The 20,396-nt window shown below is 34.1% G+C and overlaps 2 protein-coding genes and 1 non-coding gene across 4 annotated transcripts; 1 reads left to right on the top strand and 2 right to left on the bottom strand.

Annotated features, from left to right (window-relative positions):
* Positions 1–355: 355 nt before the first annotated feature.
* On the top strand, positions 356–441 carry TRNAM-CAU (transfer RNA methionine (anticodon CAU)). Its single transcript is given in 2 exon segments — positions 356–393; positions 406–441. It is a non-coding gene; the product is annotated as a tRNA-Met (tRNA).
* Positions 442–1,349: 908 nt separating this feature from the next.
* Positions 1,350–11,459, bottom strand: LOC126700496 (uncharacterized). 2 transcript variants are annotated; one of them, XM_050398670.1, is made up of 8 exons: positions 11,253–11,459; positions 7,186–7,310; positions 6,037–6,308; positions 4,250–4,507; positions 3,926–4,150; positions 3,466–3,807; positions 3,040–3,369; positions 1,350–2,829 (listed from the first exon to the last, which is right to left on the bottom strand). In XM_050398670.1, exons 1-8 carry the CDS (start codon positions 11,327–11,329, stop codon positions 2,695–2,697), a joined length of 1,764 nt encoding a protein of 587 aa, XP_050254627.1. In that variant the 5' UTR covers positions 11,330–11,459; the 3' UTR covers positions 1,350–2,694. The 2 variants fall into 2 exon arrangements, with proteins under 2 accessions (XP_050254627.1, XP_050254628.1); XM_050398671.1 differs by having other exon boundaries at positions 3,040–3,357.
* A 25-nt stretch (positions 11,460–11,484) lies between these two features.
* On the bottom strand, positions 11,485–18,217 carry LOC126700499 (NAC domain-containing protein 30-like). Its single transcript, XM_050398673.1, has 7 exons — positions 17,846–18,217; positions 16,574–16,848; positions 14,178–14,393; positions 13,794–14,063; positions 13,317–13,586; positions 12,871–13,206; positions 11,485–12,665 (listed from the first exon to the last, which is right to left on the bottom strand). The coding sequence occupies exons 1-7, from the start codon at positions 18,006–18,008 to the stop codon at positions 12,594–12,596; spliced, it is 1,602 nt and encodes a 533-aa protein (XP_050254630.1). The 5' UTR covers positions 18,009–18,217; the 3' UTR covers positions 11,485–12,593.
* Positions 18,218–20,396: the final 2,179 nt, after the last annotated feature.

The following is a 20,396-nucleotide window of genomic DNA, read 5'->3' as shown; positions in this document are numbered from 1 at the left end:
CTCATAGTAGACTAGACTCATCATTTTTCTCTATTACTCACAACTCGCCACGTGATGAATTATAGTAAAAATTATGTAAAGTATTGTGGTACTAACATTGTTCGGGATTATGTTATGATTGTACTAGTCCCTAGTAAGACCATCTACACTTATGAATAAAATTATTGCCTTTAAGATGAATGATTATCATAGGATCTGTATTGGAATCTTTGAAAACCTTGAATGTGACTCTTACAATTATACCATTTGCAGGAAAAACAAAGAGGGAATTGAATAGTAGATTTGGAAATTGGAAATGGATTTTCTTGTACACAATTGGATCAGATATAAATGCTTTCGAGAATTTCAACATAAAGGGGTGGTGGCGCAGTTGGCTAGCGCGTAGGTCTCATAGCTTAAAGAGTTATCCTGAGGTCGAGAGTTCGAGCCTCTCTCACCCCAAAAAACCTTCTTTTTTTTTTTTTTCCTGAAACACCAAATAAAGACCAAACACTTTTTTTTTTTTTTTTTTTTTACAGAAACATTTTTAAATTGTAGCAAGAAAGATAAGACCAAAAAGATTTTGTTTTTCTTTGTTTTTTTTACCCCCTAGTAGGCAATCAGGAAATGGCTTTGCACCTATATATATATATATATATATATTTCCTAGGACTTGAAAATTGCAACCTTTTGAGGCAAGACACTCGAAATTATGAAAACAGAAAAAGCAGAAATTAGAGTTTTTAATTGAATCTAGAAAGAGAACATCCTACGTATATAATGAACAAAATTCTTAATAGCCAAACTATATCAAGGTTTAGGACACCTCATATCTATGTAAGAAGATTAATACAATATTCTGCAAACAATATTGTGTAAGTTTCAATCGTATAACTACCATCATTTTAAAGCACCATCTTTGAAGCCTGAATGTACTTAGAATAATAGCAACATTAATAACAAAACAGTGAACTTGGACAATCAATAGAGCTTTTACCTGAATGACATGCCTTTATTTAACTACTACTGGATTTTTAGTCAAAAGCCCCTGACCCTGAGTACAGCACCCTCAACCTGGAGGTCCTGGACATTGTTATTTTTCCTATCCTGTGTACATTAGCCTTTTTCATTGTACATGGTTCAATTGTATCTCTGAATTCTGTTTTCATGCATTGTTCTTGTCTAAACACACAAGCATCTCAAAACATCCGCATTCCAGCAAATTTTTTTTAATCATCCTAAACATTCAAGATGAAACAATAAAACTATGTTGCTAACATAACATTTTTACAACAAAGTCTAGGTGACAAAAAAACTTGCAAAATTGTTGTAAAAATGTTGTGCCGGTAGCACTACTAAGACGATAACACTAACCATCCCAAGCATTAATGAGTACATTTCATGACATGTCTGCAGAAAGTAAACAATTATCAGTACAGTTGGACATAAATCACACTGTACACAAATTTTTCGATAACAGAGTCTTAGTCCAATTTTGAAGTTTCCAAATCCTTATGCTAATTCCAAACAATGGCTCAGTTCAGTATATATACATAGAATTGGTTCAAAACACCAGCAGTTGAGGACGTAATGCACTTGTATTGCACTTGTAAGGTTCTCTCCGTAAGAACACCAAAGTTGTCCAGTGCTCCTCAACATTATACAGAAGAAGGTATTTTTTATCACCAAGATATATCACACCACTCTCACATGGGAGTGAATCGAACCACTATTTTATATTCGTACATCCCACTAATATAAAATAGAAATTGCGTTATACACAGAACTGACAGTACAGTAATCAATTGTACTTGTTTCACTCTATAACAGAGTTCAGGGGTTGTAAAAATCTCGACCAGGATCTTAAATCTCACAATTCTACAAATATAAAACATCAATGATTTAAATCTCAATTAGAAGTTTTTCTAATTGGAGCACAGGATTTATTAAAGTTCCAACCTAGATTGGGTACTTTTAAAGAACCATCAAATTCAACATGGAGCTGAAATAAGGACTTTTTTTAGAGGCAAGGCAAGGGAGGGATTTGGATCACCATGCAATTACCACTTGGTTGTGAGATGTAAAAAATAAGATGGTAAAGAAAATAACCTTTTATCATTTCAATTTTTGAAACTTTTACCATCTTAACTTTTGCATGTCACAGCAAATGGTAATTGCATGGTACAACAGCTACGGATCTAAATCCGTGAGATAGCAACAACCCAAGTAGCAATGATTCTAGGTCTGTTTGAGTTGTAAAAGGAGGCTTAGGCTTTTGAATGTAAAAGATCATGGGTTTGTGGTTTGTAAGAGACCATAAGTTTGTTTGACTTGAAAAAGACTTTAGGTCTGTTTGAGTTGAAAAATATTGAATTGTTTTGAGTACAGTTTGAAGAATGTTTGCAAATTTTAAGTGGCTTGGGTCACCCAATTCGATGCAGTAACGTGCCCACACCGTTTTGGATCCAGTGCACAGGACGCACTCTGCCCAAACCTTACCCTAAGAAAGACCAACTTTCTTTTGAATTACAGTTTTGTCTTCAAAGAGTATTGATTTTTTTTTTACTCTTTCTGAAAAAGACTTATTCTTTTGATAAGTTCTTTCTCAGAAAGATAAATAGTTCTTCTGATTTTTAGCTCTGTTTAGAAGTAATACTAATAATATTTTCTGTACCTAAATCATTGACACTTTTCAATTGTAAAATTTTATGATCTTCAATCTGAACCTATGATCTGATCCGAAGACCTTCCAACAGATTCAATATATGATGCTGATTTTAACAACCCCAAAGAAACCTCTGGATTGATGATCTCGTCAAGCCACACCAAATCTTGATGCTCTAGCTCAATCTGTTGTACATTAAGATCAATGTAAGGTTAGATTTTAGAAGACCAATTTATCTGAAGATAAAGACACAAAGAAAACCATATCCAAAAATCCAAAAAGTAATCCCTAAAGAAGTATAACAAGTCTTGAGCAGCAAATTAACACAACTTAAAATTTCTTGGAAAAACTTGCAAGATTAATTAATAAACACTATCTTGAGAGTTTTCACTTACCCTTGCATTGGCATCTGCAAGATTGTCCTTAGCGGAGACCATGTTTATCTGGGTTTCATTATCAAACGCAAGATTATTTTGACTGCTAAACGACGTGTAATGCAAGCAGTCACCACAGTTACCAAGAGTCAGACCCCAGGACTCGGAGATATTGGGAGCTGGCTCATTCGTGCCGTATTGGTGATGTACCCCCCAATGACCACTGTATAAGTAATTGGGAAAAGGGTAAGAGCTGCAAGAAGAACCTAACTCTTCTTGCATCTGCGAGTGTAATGGGTATAACATGTTGCAACCTAGTGGCTCTGATGAGACACCCAACTGCAAATCAACCTGTAGTTAGAAAATGAATAGGATAGGTACTTAACTAGTTAAACTACACTTGGACGAAAGAAATTATTTTATGCTTGAATTTAATTCCTTTCTCACCTCATCAGATGCTACTTCTGCCACTTTATCCTTTCCAACATAAGTGTTATAACCATTGTACTCAATGGGTGCTATAGTGTTCGATATAATTCCACCAGACTTTTCTGCAGGAAAACGTCGAAAACTCGTGGGATAATTGTCAGCTTCACTGCCTAATTCTGTAGACACTGAAGCTAGTGCTGGCATAGACCGTGCTTCTTCAAGAGAAGCTTTATCTGCGGCAGGAAATGAAACAGCAGGTGCAACGGGGGTTAAAGTTGATGGGGAGAAAAAGTTGCAATCTAATGGCTCTGGTGGATGGGAATAGAACATTTTGTGTGCTTCCTCCATTTCCAGCTCGAACTGATAGAAGAAACATGGATAACCAAGATAAGACTAAAATTAGTTTTCTGCACTATTAATTCCCACAATTTAATAACAATAAAAACTTTTTTAAGATGAAAGTAAAATATTTTCTCACTTCTGTAGCTTTGACTTCTGCCACCTGATGCTTTTCAACTTGCTCCGGAAATGCTTGTGGCGCTGGAGCCAATGTTGGTTCAGATTGCATTGCTTCACAAGAAGATATGACAGTGATAGGAGTTGAAACACCTGAAGTGTTGGGACATAAGCTTGATGGGGAGTCCTCTGCAGACGGGACATAGAACATATGCAAGAGATGCTCCATATCCTTATTAAAATCAACCTGATGAAAGAAACATGAGTGCACAAGATAAGTACTTGATTAATTTACTATACTCCTCAATTCCAAAATAAATAAATAACATAGAAAGTGTCCTATAACCTCCGAAGATGTCACTTCTGCCACTTGATTTTCTGCAACATCTTCATTATGATAGTCTTTGTGATTGCTACACTGAACAGGTTCTGTAGCATCAGGCATCATTTGATCAGAAATTTCAGCATAACAAGATTGATTACTCTTTTCAGCCTGCACTTCCAATGCAGGAGATACAGGAGCCAGTGCTGGCTTAGACTTTGCAGGTCCACCTTTGTTACTCTTTTCTTCATTATTGAATAAACGACAAAGCACAAAGGCCTTCTGCATAATTTTAAGCACCCAAATGAATTGGATGAACGTAACATCATTGTCTGATATATACTACAAATTGAAGTACCGCAAAGATGCAAATAACAGTATGCGAATATGTATCAAAAATGTTATAACTAATAATAATGAAATAGAGGAGGTTGTCATACAAAGCCATTAGATATATAATAGGTGTCCATTTAGGGAAGCACCTTTGGTAAGGCAAACCCACGATGAAGGCATGTACATAATTTTTTTTTTTTTTTTAAAGTCCAGTGAGAGGATAGTTTAAAATTTTCATTATTGGCTTTAGAATCCCTCGGTGATTAAAAAGTTGTTGTGATTTGCAGATAGTAGAAGCACATTCATGCGAACAATTTAAAAAAAAAAGTACAAGATAACAATATTATGCATGGTTCGGTAAATTCCATGCAAGCTACAACCCCAATCAAAATTCACTAGGAACAATATGGATAACAACCACATTCAATGAAACCCCAAAACAAATTAGCACTCTCAAAAGCATCACACACAAATGTCACAAACACACCATCCCAAATCCTATTACACCTAAAACAAACTCTTAATATTAATTGACAAACTTATATACAACACTCACAATCTCAAAACCTTGATACACCCAATGTTGCTCTTACATTAACAAAACAAACAAATTCTCAATTCATACATGGGAGTCTTGTTCAACCCAAAAGAAACCACCAAACCACTTTTTGAAAAAACTCACTCCCTATTTTTCCGAGAGTTTCCTCCTCTCCTCAATAAAACTTCATTCTAGATGCACGCTTAGAGAGTTTCCGTTTTGGGCAGACATCCTAAGCGTGCATTTACATGCACTTTGCTAATTGCTATAAAGAAAATTAAAATTATTTTTTTCACAAAAGGGGGGGGGGGTGTTTGGGGGCTTTTTTCTGGTATGGAAGCTGGTAAATTAAGCACAAAAAACTGACTTCCAGAGTTGAGGAGATTTGGCCCATATATTTATTAATCCCATTAGCAGAAGTTTGGCAACTTATTAAAGTTACACAAGTAATAGTGTATTCTGAATTTATAGGAGAAACATATAAGCCAACAGACTTACCTTTTTAAAGTAGGGATAACCCTCTTAATTCACCAATTAAACATATCAGGAGATCAATAAAAGTCTGTTTGGGATCCGCTTATTTTGCTGAAACTGAAAACTTTTTACTGAAAATATTATAAATAAAGGTAAAAATTAGTTGAAAAAAATGCAGTGGAGCCATGAATAGTAGCAAATATACGCTAAATAGTAAAATAAGCTAGCTTTTTAATTTGGAATCAAACCACACTAACTCATCAAGAATGTTAACTCAATTATATTTAACAAATTTAACAGCTTTCACAATCCTTTTTTAATTAAATCAATCCTCTTTTAAAGATACCTCCAATGATTTAGGCAAAACGATCTCAAATCAAAAAACACACACACTCAGTTGAGTAATCAACAAAAAATCTCAGGTCAATATCACATCAATCAAACAAACTGAATAGGAAAGGCCAACCTGACCAGGGTGTGTTCCATCAAGGTCCTTCAGGGTTGTGCGGTACTCATGCATTACCCACTTAGTCCCTTTACGAGAACGACCTATATGGAAGACCAGAGTTTTTTTCATTCCAATTACCTTTCCTTCGGACTTGATTTCCCTATCATTACCAGTTACTTTCCAGTACCCTTTCTCGGTTTTCCTATTCCTCCCCTTCCCTTTCTGATGCTGCCGGCCCTGTGCAGCAAAGAAGAACCACTCTTGGTCCTTTGTATCTATCCCAGATTTATCTACAGTCGAAAAAACCAGACTCAGCATAAAATTTTGACAAACAAAATGAGAAACTCACATCACATAAATATATATACTATTATTTAATCAATAATGAGATAAACAAGAAAGTAAAGTATATACCATTATTTGATCAACAATTATACGGGCATATGAAGCAAACGTACTACTTACAAAATTTAAGTTGCAAGATCAAAATGAAAGTCAAACAAAAATTCTTAAAAAGAGTGATTTTTAAATTTTGTTATCAAAGTTAACAAAAAGGGAAACTAATAGTACCATAAAAAAATAAAAATAAAAATAAAAATTCAAAGTCTAAAATAAGAAAATCAAATGTTCAAATTGAGTAAGTGCTAAATCATTATTTTGAATTCAAACAAAAACAAATTTAAGAATATCAACTTTCTTGTCACAATTATGCAAAAGAGAAACCACCAACAAAAATTATATCAACTTTTTTCTTTCTGGGGAAGTAAATGTATTAAAGAAGAAAATCAACTATACAAGAGCAGAGGAAGATGCCCCAAGAAAGCATCAGTTATAAAAGAATAAAACAAAAGAAAAACACCTTGCATAGCTAACACAACATACCAGAAAACAAATACCCACACACACACTGTTTGGACTGGAATATGGAATCAGGTAGCTGCCATGATCTCTGTAGCCATCTGTTTTGATCAATTAATCTAATACACTTGTCCAGGAAAAAAAAAATCTATTAAAAGCACACAAAGCAAGCAACAATCTACAGCATGATTCCAACAACAATTAACAAACTAATACAAGGAAAAAAAACACTTTCCTATTTTTCACAACAAAGTAATAAATTTCCAAGAAATGCAGGTGGGTGTGTGATGATAAAAATAAGAAGATTACATTGTAAATCCCAGGGCTCCAGTTTATAAAACTCAACTTCAGGAACAAAGTAAATATCTTCATCATTCCCAGTGATCTTCGGCTTCAGGAAGAGTTCGATGAGCTCCTTGTCAGTCGGACTAAATCTGAACCCAGGTGGCAAATCCAAACTCAGCTTTTCCATCACACACTCACACACACAGAAGAAGCTTTACAGATAAAGCCAGAAAAAAGCTTTACTCAGAAACTATCTAAGAAAGAAAGACACTCACACACGTACACACAGGAAGCTTTACCGAGAAACCCAGAAAAAGTTATAGTGAGAAAAACAGAAAAAAGCTTACTGAAAAACTCTCTAAGAAGCTTTACTCAGAAACTATCTAAGAAAGAAAGCTATTCCAAACTAACACTTCCACCACACACACACACAGAGTAAGCTTTACCGAGAAACCCAGAAAGAGTTTTGCTGAGAATCCCAGAAAAAGCTTTACTGACAAACTATCTAAGAAAGAAAGCTATTCCAAACTCAACACTTCCCTCACACACACACACACACACACACACACACACAGAGGAAGCTTTACTGAGAAACCCAGTAAAAGCCTCACTGAGAAACTTAGAAGAAAGAAAGATATTAGGAATCAAACACTAGACAGGCTCTGCTCTTGAAGTCCATAACGAAAAACAAGAGCACAGAAGAAAATGAGCTCAGTTGTGAGGAGATCTTGGTCTTCTTATATCATCAGTATAACTTGCCCAACAAGTCGTGACTTTTGCACACACATTTGTCCTTACTACTTTTAAGCTAAAGGTGAGTCCACGCCTTGCTTAATCTCGTCAGCACAACTTGTCCAATAAGTAGTGACTTTTGCATGCATTTTTTCCGCAACTTGCTTGCGAAGTTGAGACTGCCTGACAGAAATTACGTCACTTAGGGTGTGTTTGGCTCAGTTTAATTTATCAGTTTATTTTACTATTTAGTTTATTTTTGTTACTGTTTATGAACTTCATTATTTTTTTTGTATTATTCATGAGTTCTACTATACTATTTCAGCTAAATTTTAGTTTTATTTATCTTACTTTCAACAAAAAAATTTCAATTTAAACAAAATAATCGAATTTTTAAATAAACCCTTAAACTAAAGGTGTGTCCCTAAAATTTTTTTTTTTTTTTTTTTTTTTTTTAATACTTGTCTAGCAAGTTTCATACAGTAACCAAGTTAAATTATAATTTTGGACTTAATTTTTTCTTGATATTCTAGATTCCTCATCTATCAATTGTTTGTTATTATCACTAGTATAGGTCGTGGTGGACCTGGTGGTAGATGTTTTCTATATCCATCTGTCAATATTATATTTAAGGACAAATGTTAAACTATTTTACAATTTTTTATTTTATTTTTATATGAGGTTAATGTAGTACGTGGCTATTGTTATTAACCTAAAGTATATCATTTGTTGTTAAGCTACATTAAGCCATGTTACGGAACATTTTGGTCCAATTCGGTCTATTCTATTTCAATACATTTTGGTCTATTCAATTCTATACAGTTCACTTTGGTTCATTCAGTTCATTTTAGACAAATTATGCTATTTTTTTTTTAGGTTGCCTTTTTAGTTTTTGGCTCAAATATTTTTTTTTCTTTAATCTTAAATATAAAATTAATTCTACTTAGACCAAACTCTTTAGTTTTGAGCTAAAAATTACAAACAAAATATGCATTAAAATTAGAGACATGGCCCCGTAAAAATAAAAATGATAAATATTCTAAACATCACCATAAAGTTCAAGATTCAATAATATAGACATTATACTTATATAATAATGTAAACTTAATATAACATATATGTGTTTCATAAAATGTGAGTATATACCTTTTTTTTTTTTTTTTTTTTAAATTGTTCCTCAAAAAAAAAAAAAAAATATATATATATATATATATATTTGGATATGTTCAAATTAGTCAATCGATTATAGTATATTAAAAAAATTCATTTTAATATCCTCTCCATTTATATAAAACAATTGATAAATGTATTAGAACAAATTTACAAACCAATATGTTCACAAAAATATAATTGGTATCACTAGGGGTATGTTTGGATTGAACTTATTTTTGCTGAAACTGAAAACACTGTAGCAAAATAATTTTTAAATGTGTGGATAGTATCGTGGGACCCATAAACAGTGCATGAACAGTACGCGAACAGTGCATGAACAGTATTTTTTGTCCCCTGCACAGTAAAATCATGTGATATTACTGTTCACACGCAGGGAAAAAAAAAAGTCCGAAACACAAAACGTAAACGCTACATTCAGTTGAATTCAATTGAATCCAAACGGGTACTAAATCAATGTAATAAATGAATATTTAGATTATTTTTTAGGATAGATCTATTTAAAAGGTTAAAAAGGGTTTTTTTTTTTTTTTTTAATATAGAAGATATCTCAATGTATAAGGTTTATATAAATAAAACTTATTATATCCTAATATCATTTTTTTTTTTTTTTTGGGGCTAAACACACCATATGGTCCACACCCAATCTACATGTATTTCAAGACTTCACATGCAAACGCTCAATGAAAAGTTCCGCACGCTTATAATCTTACTAATCTTACTCTTGAATTCATTCACACTAAAGTAGATAGACACTTTATCACTTCGATTTATGATTATTTTTTAGGTAAACAATTGTTTATTTGTTGAAAAAAAATTAAAGTGATGGTTTTGAATAAAATTCCAAAACTTTCTTAAATAAGTTGAAAATCAATTTAGAAGATATACAAATGCTATACTAATAAAATCAAACGCTCTCTTAAACTTTTGGGTAGAAGCAATATCAATTACTTGTCAATTGTCATGTTTTAATAAAATTCCAAAACTTTCTAATTGAATTAACAAATGCTATACTAATAGAATCAAAAGCTCTCTTAAACCTTTGGGTAGAAGCAATATCAATTACTTGTCAATTGTCATGTTTTAAATAGGGTTCCACGTAAGAAAACTAAAATCACACCTTTTGAATTGTAGGAGTATAAACCAAATTTTAGATCATTTAAGAGTCCGTTTAGAATCCGCTTATTTTATTGAAACTGAAAACTTTTTGCTGAAAGTATTATAAATAAAGATAAAAATTAATTGTAATAGTATAGTTGAACTCATGAATAGTATCAAAAAGTATTTGTGAGACCCATAAATAGTAACAAAATTAAGTTAAATAGTAAAATAAAAATTGGCAAAAATAATTTTTGCCCACGGCATGCTAAGAGTGTGTGGCTGTCTTGCTGATATAAGTCTTACAGACCCTAAAACATTCAAAATAGGAATTAGAGCTATTACCTCTGTTTCTCTTAGTTATACAATTTATTGTACAACCTAAAGATTTTTGGACATTGAAAATAATATAATTTTAGAATTAGGTGGTGCTATTTTTCTTGATGAAAAAAAGTAGGGAGTACAAAAGTTCAATAAAATATTTTATCACAACATAATTCTTCTACTTCTCCTTTACAGACACAAGAAAATTTTGAATTAGAACCAATAAGAAGTAAGAGAACTAAAGTAGAGAGATTCTAGACCAGATTATAAGGTTTTCCATATTGAGGAAAATCCTCTAAATCAAAAAGGAAGTTTTAGCATCACTAAGTCTTAACACTCTAGACTCTCCAAAAAAAAAAGTCTTAACACTCTATTTTAGAAAGAAGTAAACGATGAGATGGATTCATTAAATTTCAAGAAAATTTAGAAATTAGGTAGTCTTAACACTGTATTTCAGAAAGAAGTTGTAAAACATAGGTTGCAAATGGGCCTTACAAAGAAAGATTACTAATTACTGTTGCTTACTGTAATATGTGATTTGAAAATTCATCAAATTGATGTAAAAATTCTGATTAACCATTAGCCAAACTACATCAATTTTCAGGACACCTTAAATCTATGTAAGAAGATTTATTGAATATTCTGAAACAATATATGCACTTAAAATAATACCAACATTAATAATAAAACATTGAAATTCAACAACCATTAAAGCTTTACCTGAAGACATTCCTGTATTTAACTACAGAATTATAAGCCGAACGCACCTGATTATAGCACCTTCAATCTGGAGGTCCTGTACCTTGTCACTCATTCCAATCCTGTGTATATTAGCCTTTTTCATTGTATATGCTTCAATCCTAGCTCAACTTGATTTCTGTTTTCATGCATTCTTCTTGTCTAAACACACAGAAGCGTCTTAAAAACAACCACATACTAGCAAACAAATTTTAACCATCCCAAACATTAAAGATGATAACACTAACGAAAATCATCGGATGACTTAAAGAGTACATATCATTATATACATACAGAAAGTAAACGATTATCAGTACTGTTGAACATAATATACTGCATACAGATTTAACAACAATGAAGCCTTGCTTCCAATTTCGTAGTTGCTAAATCCTCATACTAATTCCAAACAATAGCTTAATTCATTATATACATATAGAATTCGTTGACATCACCAGCAACTAAGGACGCATTACCAGTGCTCATCAACATTATACACAAAAGTGACGGTACAGTAATCTACCATAGCTGTTTGTCTCTGTAACGGAGTCTGTCTGGAGGCTTTTAAAATCTTGATCAGGATCTTGAATCTCATAATTCTACTATTTTACAACGTCAACGATTTAAATGGCATTTAAACAACGAAAACTATTGTTTAAATACCGTAATACGTATTTCCACACACTTTTTCACCCACACATAAACCCACAAAACTTAAATGTTACTAGAAATCTCTTACCAAATGGGCCTTAGGACTTTAACAATCCCAACCCAAATTGTGGGGGAGAGTAACAATCCATGGGTCTGTGGTTCGAAAAAGAGTAGAAGACTATTAACTCTGTTTGACTTGGAGAAGGCTATAAGTCTCTCAAAGAGACTCCAAGTCTGTTTGAGTTGAAAAAGAGTGAATCTCTTCAAAAGAGTCTTTGGAGAATGTTTGCAAATGTAAGTGGGAAGAGGCAGAGTTCCCATTTTCAGCAAAATCCCCAGAATTTTGGTGGGACGTACCGATACATACTAGACTTCAGAGAATATTAATAAATCTTTGAGTTTTAGCTTTGTCTTCAAAGAATATTTAATCTTTGTTTTGAGCGATTTAAGAAACAGTATTCTTGTGGCTTCAAAAAACAGAGAGTATTCTTTTGAGTTTTACAGCTTTGTTTTCAAAGAGTATTAAAAATTCTTTTATTCTTTCCGAGGAAAAACCTTTTTTTCTTATAAGTTCTTTCCTAGAAAGATTAATAATTCTTTTGATTTTAGCTTTGTCTTTTAAGTAATATTAATAATTATTTATCTACCTAAATCATTGACGTTTTTTTAGTTGTAGAATTTTATGATCTTCAACCAGATCCTATGATCAGATCCGAAGACCCTCACAGAGATGATGAAACCTTTGGCTTGATGACCTCTTCAAACCTCACCAAACCTTGATACTCTTGCTCAGACTGTTGTACATAAAAACAATGCAAGGTTAGTTTTTTGAAGACCGATTTATCTGAAGATAAAAGACAAAAATAAACCACTTTGAACAAGTTAAAATGTACCCACAAAGGAGTATAACAAGTCTTGAGGTCCAAATTAACAAAACTTAAAATATCTAGGAAAAACTTGCAAGATAAAATAATAAACATGTTGACAGTTTTGACGTACCTGTGCATTGGCATCTGACCCACTGCATGACCCATTGTCCTTAATAGAGGCCATGTTTTTCAGGTTCTCATCATCAACAGCAAGATTATTTTGACTCAAAGATGCATTACGAAAGTACACATCTGGTTTATAAATTGAATCCCAGGACTCAAAGATAATGGGATCTGGCTCATTCGTGCCATATTGGTCATACACCCCCCAATGACGATCATTGGCGGAAGGGTGATAGGTGCAAGAAGAATATAACTCTGCTTGCACTTGAGAGTGAAATGGGGAATACACGTTGCTAACTAGTGGCTCTGGTGAGATGGAGAATATATTCGAGCATGCCTCCACCTGCAAATCAACCTGATGTTAGAAACATAAATGAATAAGATAGGTACTAAACCAGTTAACTACCCTGGCAGATAAATTTCTTTTATGCTTGAATTTAAATCCTTTCTCACCTCATCAGATATGACTACTTCCGCTTGATTTCTATCAACAGAAGTATTATAACCATTGTTCTTGTACTCAATGGGTGTTTTAGTGTTTGATATTATTCCATCAGAATTTTTCGCACAAGAAAATCGAAAACTTGGGGGATAATTGTCAGCTCCACTGCCTAATTCTTGAGGCACTGAAGCTGGTGCTAGCATAGACTCTGCTTCATTAAGAGAAGCTTCGGCTATGGTAGGAGAAGAAACAGCAGGTGTAACGGAAGTTATCTGGTCAACCTGATGGAAGAAAAATGAATAACCAAGATAAGCATATAATTAGTTATCTGCACTTCCAATTCCCCAAATAATAATAATAATAATAATGACAATTGTACCCACAAAGGAGTATAACAAGTATTGGGGTGCAAATTAATGCAACTTAAAGTATCCTGGAAAATCTTGCAAGAACAAATAATAAACAATAACTTGAGAGTTTTCACTTACCTGTGCATTGGCATCTGACCCACTGCATGACCCATTGTCCTTAAAAGAGGCCATGTTTTTCAGGGTCTCATTGTCAACAGCAAGATTATTTTGACTGCAAGATGTGTTATGAAAGAACTCATCTGGATTATTAAGAGGATTAATAAGAGTTGAATCCTCAGAGATATTGGGAGTCAAAACGTCAGGAGCGATGGGGGATAAACTTGGTGGAGAGTCGCCAGGGTACAGGACATTGAACATATTCGAAGATTGCTCCAGATTAAAACCAACCTGATGGAAGATACATGAGTGCACAAGATAAGTACTTGATTAATATATAATACTTCTCAATTCCAAAAATAAAAAACATAGAAAGTGTCTTATGATGAACTAAGTTCCTATCACCTCAGTAGTTGTCACTTCTGCTGCTTGATTTTTTGCAACATCAGACATCATTTCATCAGAAATTTCAGAATAACAAGACTGAATACTTGTTTGATGAGATTCAACTTGCACTTCTAATGCTGGAGATGGAGGAGCCAGTGCTGGCTTAGACTTCACAGATCCACCTTTGTTACTCTTTTCTTCATTATTGAATAAGCGGCAGAGGACAAAGGCTTTCTGCATAAAGTAAAGCACCCAAGTGAATTGGATGAACGTAACATCATTGCCTGATATACACAACAAATTGAGTTTCCACAAAAATGCAAATAACAGTATGCAAATATGTGTGAGAAATGTTATAATTAATAATAATGAAATAGAGGAGGTTGTCCAACAAAGACATTTGTTACATAATAGGTGACAGTTTAAAGAAGCGCCTTCAGTAAAGCAAAAGCAAACTAACAATAAAGGAACCTACATAAATTTTGTTTTGAGTCCAGCGAGGGGATAGTTTAAAATTTTCCTTATTAATTTTCAAATCCCACAGTGACTAAAAAAAAATTTTGATTTGGGGCTAATAGAAGCACATTCACAAAACCTACAAACAAACAAATTCTTAGTTCCAAAATTTGGGGGTCAACTATGAATCCTCGACAGATTAGTTAGGGTTGGTCATATGTATTCTTAATCCATTCTACCCTATCTAAAAGCATACTCTCTGTTACCCTCTTAATTGATATTTCATTTGTTATTACTTCTACTAGTGTGATTTTTGGTCTTCTTCTACCTTTTTTTGTTCCCTCAACTTGGATCAACTCACTCTTTCTTACTAGTACATTAGACGCTCTCCTTTGAACTTAACCAAACCATCTTAGGCGACTCTACCTCATCTTTTCATCAATAGAGCTATCCCTATCTTTAAGGGCATTCATACGAGAAAAGAAAAAAATAATTCCCATACAAGATAACATATATAACATGGTTCGACTAACTCCATGCCTACATGCCTACATCCACAAGCAACAACACCAATCAAAACCCACTATCAAGTATCAACAATATGAATTAAAACCACCTTCAACAAAACCTCAAACAAATTAGCATACTCTCACAAGAATCACACACAAATGTCACAAACAGACTATCACAAATCCCATAACACCCAAAACAAACTCTTAATACCAATTGACAAGGAGAAACTTAAGAATCTAAAAACTTAATACAACCAATGTTGCTCTTACCTTAAGAAAACATACAAATTCTCTATTCACACATGAGGGTATCGTTCAATCCAAAAGAAACCATTAGACTACTTTCGATCAAAAAAACCACTACATCTTCTTCTAAGAGTCTCCTCTCCTCAATCTCTTGAGCTAAAACCACCAATCTCTTGCAACATTGTCTTTATATAAGATTTCAATATCTAACCCTTTATGGATTAAGAGTACCTTATTTAATGGATAAGAAATATCAAAATCCTTCTTTAACAAGGAATAGACTTTCATTCCACACCATTTTAACCAAACCAAGTCAGAATACGAATTTGAGCCATATTCTAACAAATTTAATGAGGCATATCAGTTCCTATTATAAGTGATAAATACCACATTAGTAAAAGTAAGTAGATGTGATAGTCCTATATATAGGGTAGTAATGTACCCAACTAAAATCTACTATTAATTATATGAATTATAACCACAACCACAAACACAAACATAAAAAACCAGAATCCCTAATACATCAAGGTGTTCTTGCCAATAATGCACTCGGCAAAGCATTGTGTTATGATTTTCACACACAACACAAAAGCTACACTAACACTCTATTTATAAGACTATCTTCTTACTTCTCCTTAGAATCATAACACACAACAAAGTGGAGTTTAGATTCACTTTGCTAATTTCTATAAAAATATATTTTATTTTTAAGTAAAAGAATAAAAGGAAAAGCTTTCTTTTTTTTGGTGTGAAACTGACCAAAATAAGCTGCTCAAAAAACTGACTTTCAGGGTTGAGGGGAAATGGCCCTTAGATTTAATCCCATTAGTAGAGGTTTGGCAAGTTATACAAGTAATTGCGTATTCTTAAGTTATAAGAGAATCATAATAGCCAATAGCCTACCTTTTTAAAGTAAGGATAACTCGCTTAATTCACCAACTAAACATATCAAGAGATCATTAATTCAGCAAGAATGTTAACTCTCACTTAAAATTAGCAAATTTAACATCTTCCACAACCGTTTTTAACTGAATCAACCCTCTTTAAAGTTACCTCCAATGATTTTGGAGGCAAAACAATCTTAAATCAACACAAAAAATAAAAGACAAAATAAACAAAAGAAAAATTCTCTTGAACAATCAAGAAAAACTTTCAGGTCAATATCACATCAATTAAACAAACTGAAAAGCAAAAGCCAACCTGACCAGGGTGTGTTCCATCAAACTCATCCTGGGTTGTGCGGTATTCATGCGTCACCCACTTGGTCCCTTCTCCGTTAGGAGTACGCCCTCTATGGTAGACTAGAGTCTTTTTCATTCCAATTAAACTCCCTCTGGACTTGATTTCCCTATCTTTACCAGTTGCTTTCCAGAACCCTTCCATGGTTGTCCTGTTCTTCCGATTCCCATTCTGATTCAGGCTCTGTGCATTGAAGCAGAACCACTCTTGGTCCTTTGTATCTATCCCACATATATCTACATTCCAAGAAGCCAGACTCAGCACAAAAATTTGACAACCAAAATGAGAAACTCATATAAGCATTTATAGATATTATTATTTGCTCAACAATGAGATAATCATATAAGCAAATGTACTACTACTTACAAAATTTATGTTGCAAGACCAAAAAGTCACAAAACAATGAAAGTCAAATAAAAGTTCTTACAAAGAGTGATTCATACTTTTGTTATCAAAGTAAACAATTGGGAAAATAATAGCACCACCAAAATAATAGTACTACCAAATTCAACATAGCAAATAAATATACTGAAAAATTAATAAAAAGGAGTTGCAAATGCAAGATTTAAAATAACAAAATCAAATGATCATATTGAGTAAGTGCTAAATCAAACTTTGTAGTCAAACAAATAAAAAATCAATCTTCTTATCACAATTATACAAAAGAAATACTACTAACCAAAATTCAATCTTTTTTTTTTCTGGGTATGTAATTCTGTAGGAAAAACAACTAAGCATCAGTCTTTACATAAGAAAACGCCTTGTCAAAAAAAATTAAAAAAGAAAAAAAAGAAAACGCTAACTAGATGCCTATGCCCTAGTCCCAAAAAAAAACCTTTCATTGCTAACACTACATGAACCCAACCAGACTACAGCAAGATCAGAAAACAAAAAAACAATACAATACTTTCATTTTCACTCTCAATTTCACAACCTGTTGAGCGTGAATAATAGACCAAAAGTGGTGGGTCCATGTAGATTCAAGTAGCTGCCATATGATCTCTGTAACCATCTTTTTTGATTAATTAATCTAATACAATTAACCATAAAATAAAATAAAATAAAATTTCTATAACAAGCAACAATCTGCAACAGAATTCCAACATTAAACAAGTAACAAACTAGTACAAGGAAACCAAAAAAAAAAAGGACAACATATTCCTACCTTTGACAACAAAGTACACAATATCCAAAATGAAGGTGGGTGTGTGATAATAAAAATAAGAAGATTACGCTGTATATCCCAGGGCTCCAGTTTATAAAACTCAATTTCGGGAACAAAGTAAATATCTTTATCACTCCCTGTGATCTTTCGCTTCAGGAAGCGTTCGATGAGCTCCTTGTCCGTTGGACTAAATCTGAACCCAGGTGGCAAATCCAAACTCAACTTTCCCATCACACACTCACTCACACACACACACACAGAGGAAGCTTTACTGAGAAACCCAGTAAAAGCTTTACTCAGAAACACACTCACACGCAGGAAGCTTAACTTAGAAACCCAGTAAAAGCTTTACTCAAAAACTATCTCAGAAAGAAAACAGGAACAGAGAGAATGAATGCAGTTGGTCTTCGTCTTCTTTTTTTTTTTTTTTCTGGTAGGAAAGTCTTAGTCTACTTGTCTTTATAGTAGTCACCACTCATCAGTAAAGCTATTCCCACCAAACTTCTCAAACAAGTCTTTTTTCTTTTTTTTTTTCTTCTTTTTTTTGGGAGAATCAACTTCTCAAACAAGTCTGATACAGTGACCAAGTTATTTTTTTATTTTTTTTTTATAAGAGTAAAATATAATTTGGACTGCATGTGATTCTAGATTCTTCATCTATCAAATTTTTTATAATAATAAGAATATATCCCCTATTCTATTAAATGTCATTTTAGTTTTTAATCACTGCAGAGAGTATAATTAGTCAGGTGGCAGTGGTAAACTTTTTTTTTTTGGTAGACAGAGAATATATAATAGACTAGCTATTAATAAGTCTGATACATGCTATCGTCTCTTGCTCAAAAAAAGAAAAAAAAAAGGTCTGATACATGCATGCTCAACAATAGGTATTAGGTTACCTTACCTTTCCAATTAGCTATTTTCCTCCCGACTTGGTCTTTAACCCGAGAGAAAGCTTTCCTCTTTCCACGGCCCACAAGCGGGGGCAATCCCAAATATCTTTCATGTTGTTGGATGATTTGGGCCCCAAACAACTCCTTAATTTCTTCTTGACACTCTCTATTTGTATTTCTACTAAAGAATAAAGATGTCTTCTCCTTATTTAACTTCTGCCCCGATTCTTGTTCATAATCCGCCAATACTTTCATCACCCTCTGCCCTTCACACACACTTGCCCTACAAAATATGATACTATCGTCTGCAAATAAAAGATGGGACACCATAGGAGCACCACGGCACATCGACACCCCTTTTGGCTAGGAGCGGGTCGTGAGATTCTTATTAAGGCGGTTGCCCAAGCCACACCTACATACACAATGAGCTGCTTTAAGTTCCTGGATTCACTTTGCAAAGAGCTTAATTCGATGACGCGAAACTTCTGGTGGGGGCAGAAAGATAAGGAGAGAAAAATGGCATGGATCTCTTGGGAAAAGCTATGTATCCCTAAATCGGAAGGCGGCATGGGGTTTAAAGATCTTAAGGCATTCAATCTCGCGCTCCTAGCCAAGCAAGGGTGGCGGCTTCAACAAAACCCAAACTCCATTACCTACAAAATTTTAGAAGCAAAGTATTTCAAGGGTAGCAACTTCATGGAGGCAAACTTGGGCCAAAGACCTTCTTATGTGTGGAGAAGTTTGCTGGCAGCAAGGGAAGTTCTTGAGAGGGGATCCCGATGGATTATTGGTGATGGAAAAAAGGTTAAGACCTGGGAGGATAGATGGCTCCCAACTCCAAACACCTTCAAAGTAATGAGTCCGCGGTGTCAATTTCAAGGGTTGGATAGAGTGGAGAATCTAATAGATAGGGAGAAAGGCTCTTGGGATGAAGACTTGGTGAAGAGCAATTTTGTTGCTCATGAGGCAGAAAGCATTTTAAGTATCCCTATTAGTAGCTTTCTCCCTGAGGACTCTCGGGTTTGGGCAGGAACAAGGAATGGTTTTTTTACTGTTAGAAGTGCCTATGAAGTGGCTTTCAATCTCATTAAGGAAGGAAAAAAGCAAGTGGCCTTAGGGGAAAGCTCAGACAGATCAAAAATGAAGGTTTTTTGGAAGTTTATTTGGAAGTTGGAATGCCCGAATAAGGTAAAACAGTTTTTCTGGAAAGCCTGCAAAGACATCCTGCCCACCAACTCTATGCTTGTCTCTCGGAAAATCACCGGGATTGATAGTTGTGGGTTTTGTGGGCTTCGGGAAACCTCGGGTCATGCTCTTTGGGGATGCAAGTTTGCTTCAGAGGTATGGAAAAATGGGGGTCTGCCAACAAGAGTTAGAGACCAGCTTCGGTACTCAAATGAATTCATAGATGTGGTGTGGAGGCTGAAGGAGGATAACTGTATTCAAGACTGGGAGTGGTATGCAATCACGGCATGGAAGATATGGAATAACAGGAACTCTCTCAAGCATGAAGGCCTGTGTAAACAGCCAAAGCAAATTGCAGGGGAAGCCCGAAATTACACTGAGGAATGCAGACAGAGTGATTCTACACCTAATGGAATTCAGGTTCGAACCAAAACTTGCTGGCAACCGCCAAGGGCTGGTTGGTATAAAGTTAACGTGGATGGAGCCATTTTCAAGGATGCTAGTTGCTGCGGCGTTGGAGTCGTGATCAGGAATGAAAAAG

This window comes from Quercus robur, chromosome 9, assembly GCF_932294415.1.
Source record: "Quercus robur chromosome 9, dhQueRobu3.1, whole genome shotgun sequence".
Lineage (NCBI taxonomy): Eukaryota > Viridiplantae > Streptophyta > Magnoliopsida > Fagales > Fagaceae > Quercus > Quercus robur.
Note: the sequence above shows the minus strand (reverse complement) of the source record. Positions and strands in the feature narration are given on the sequence as shown.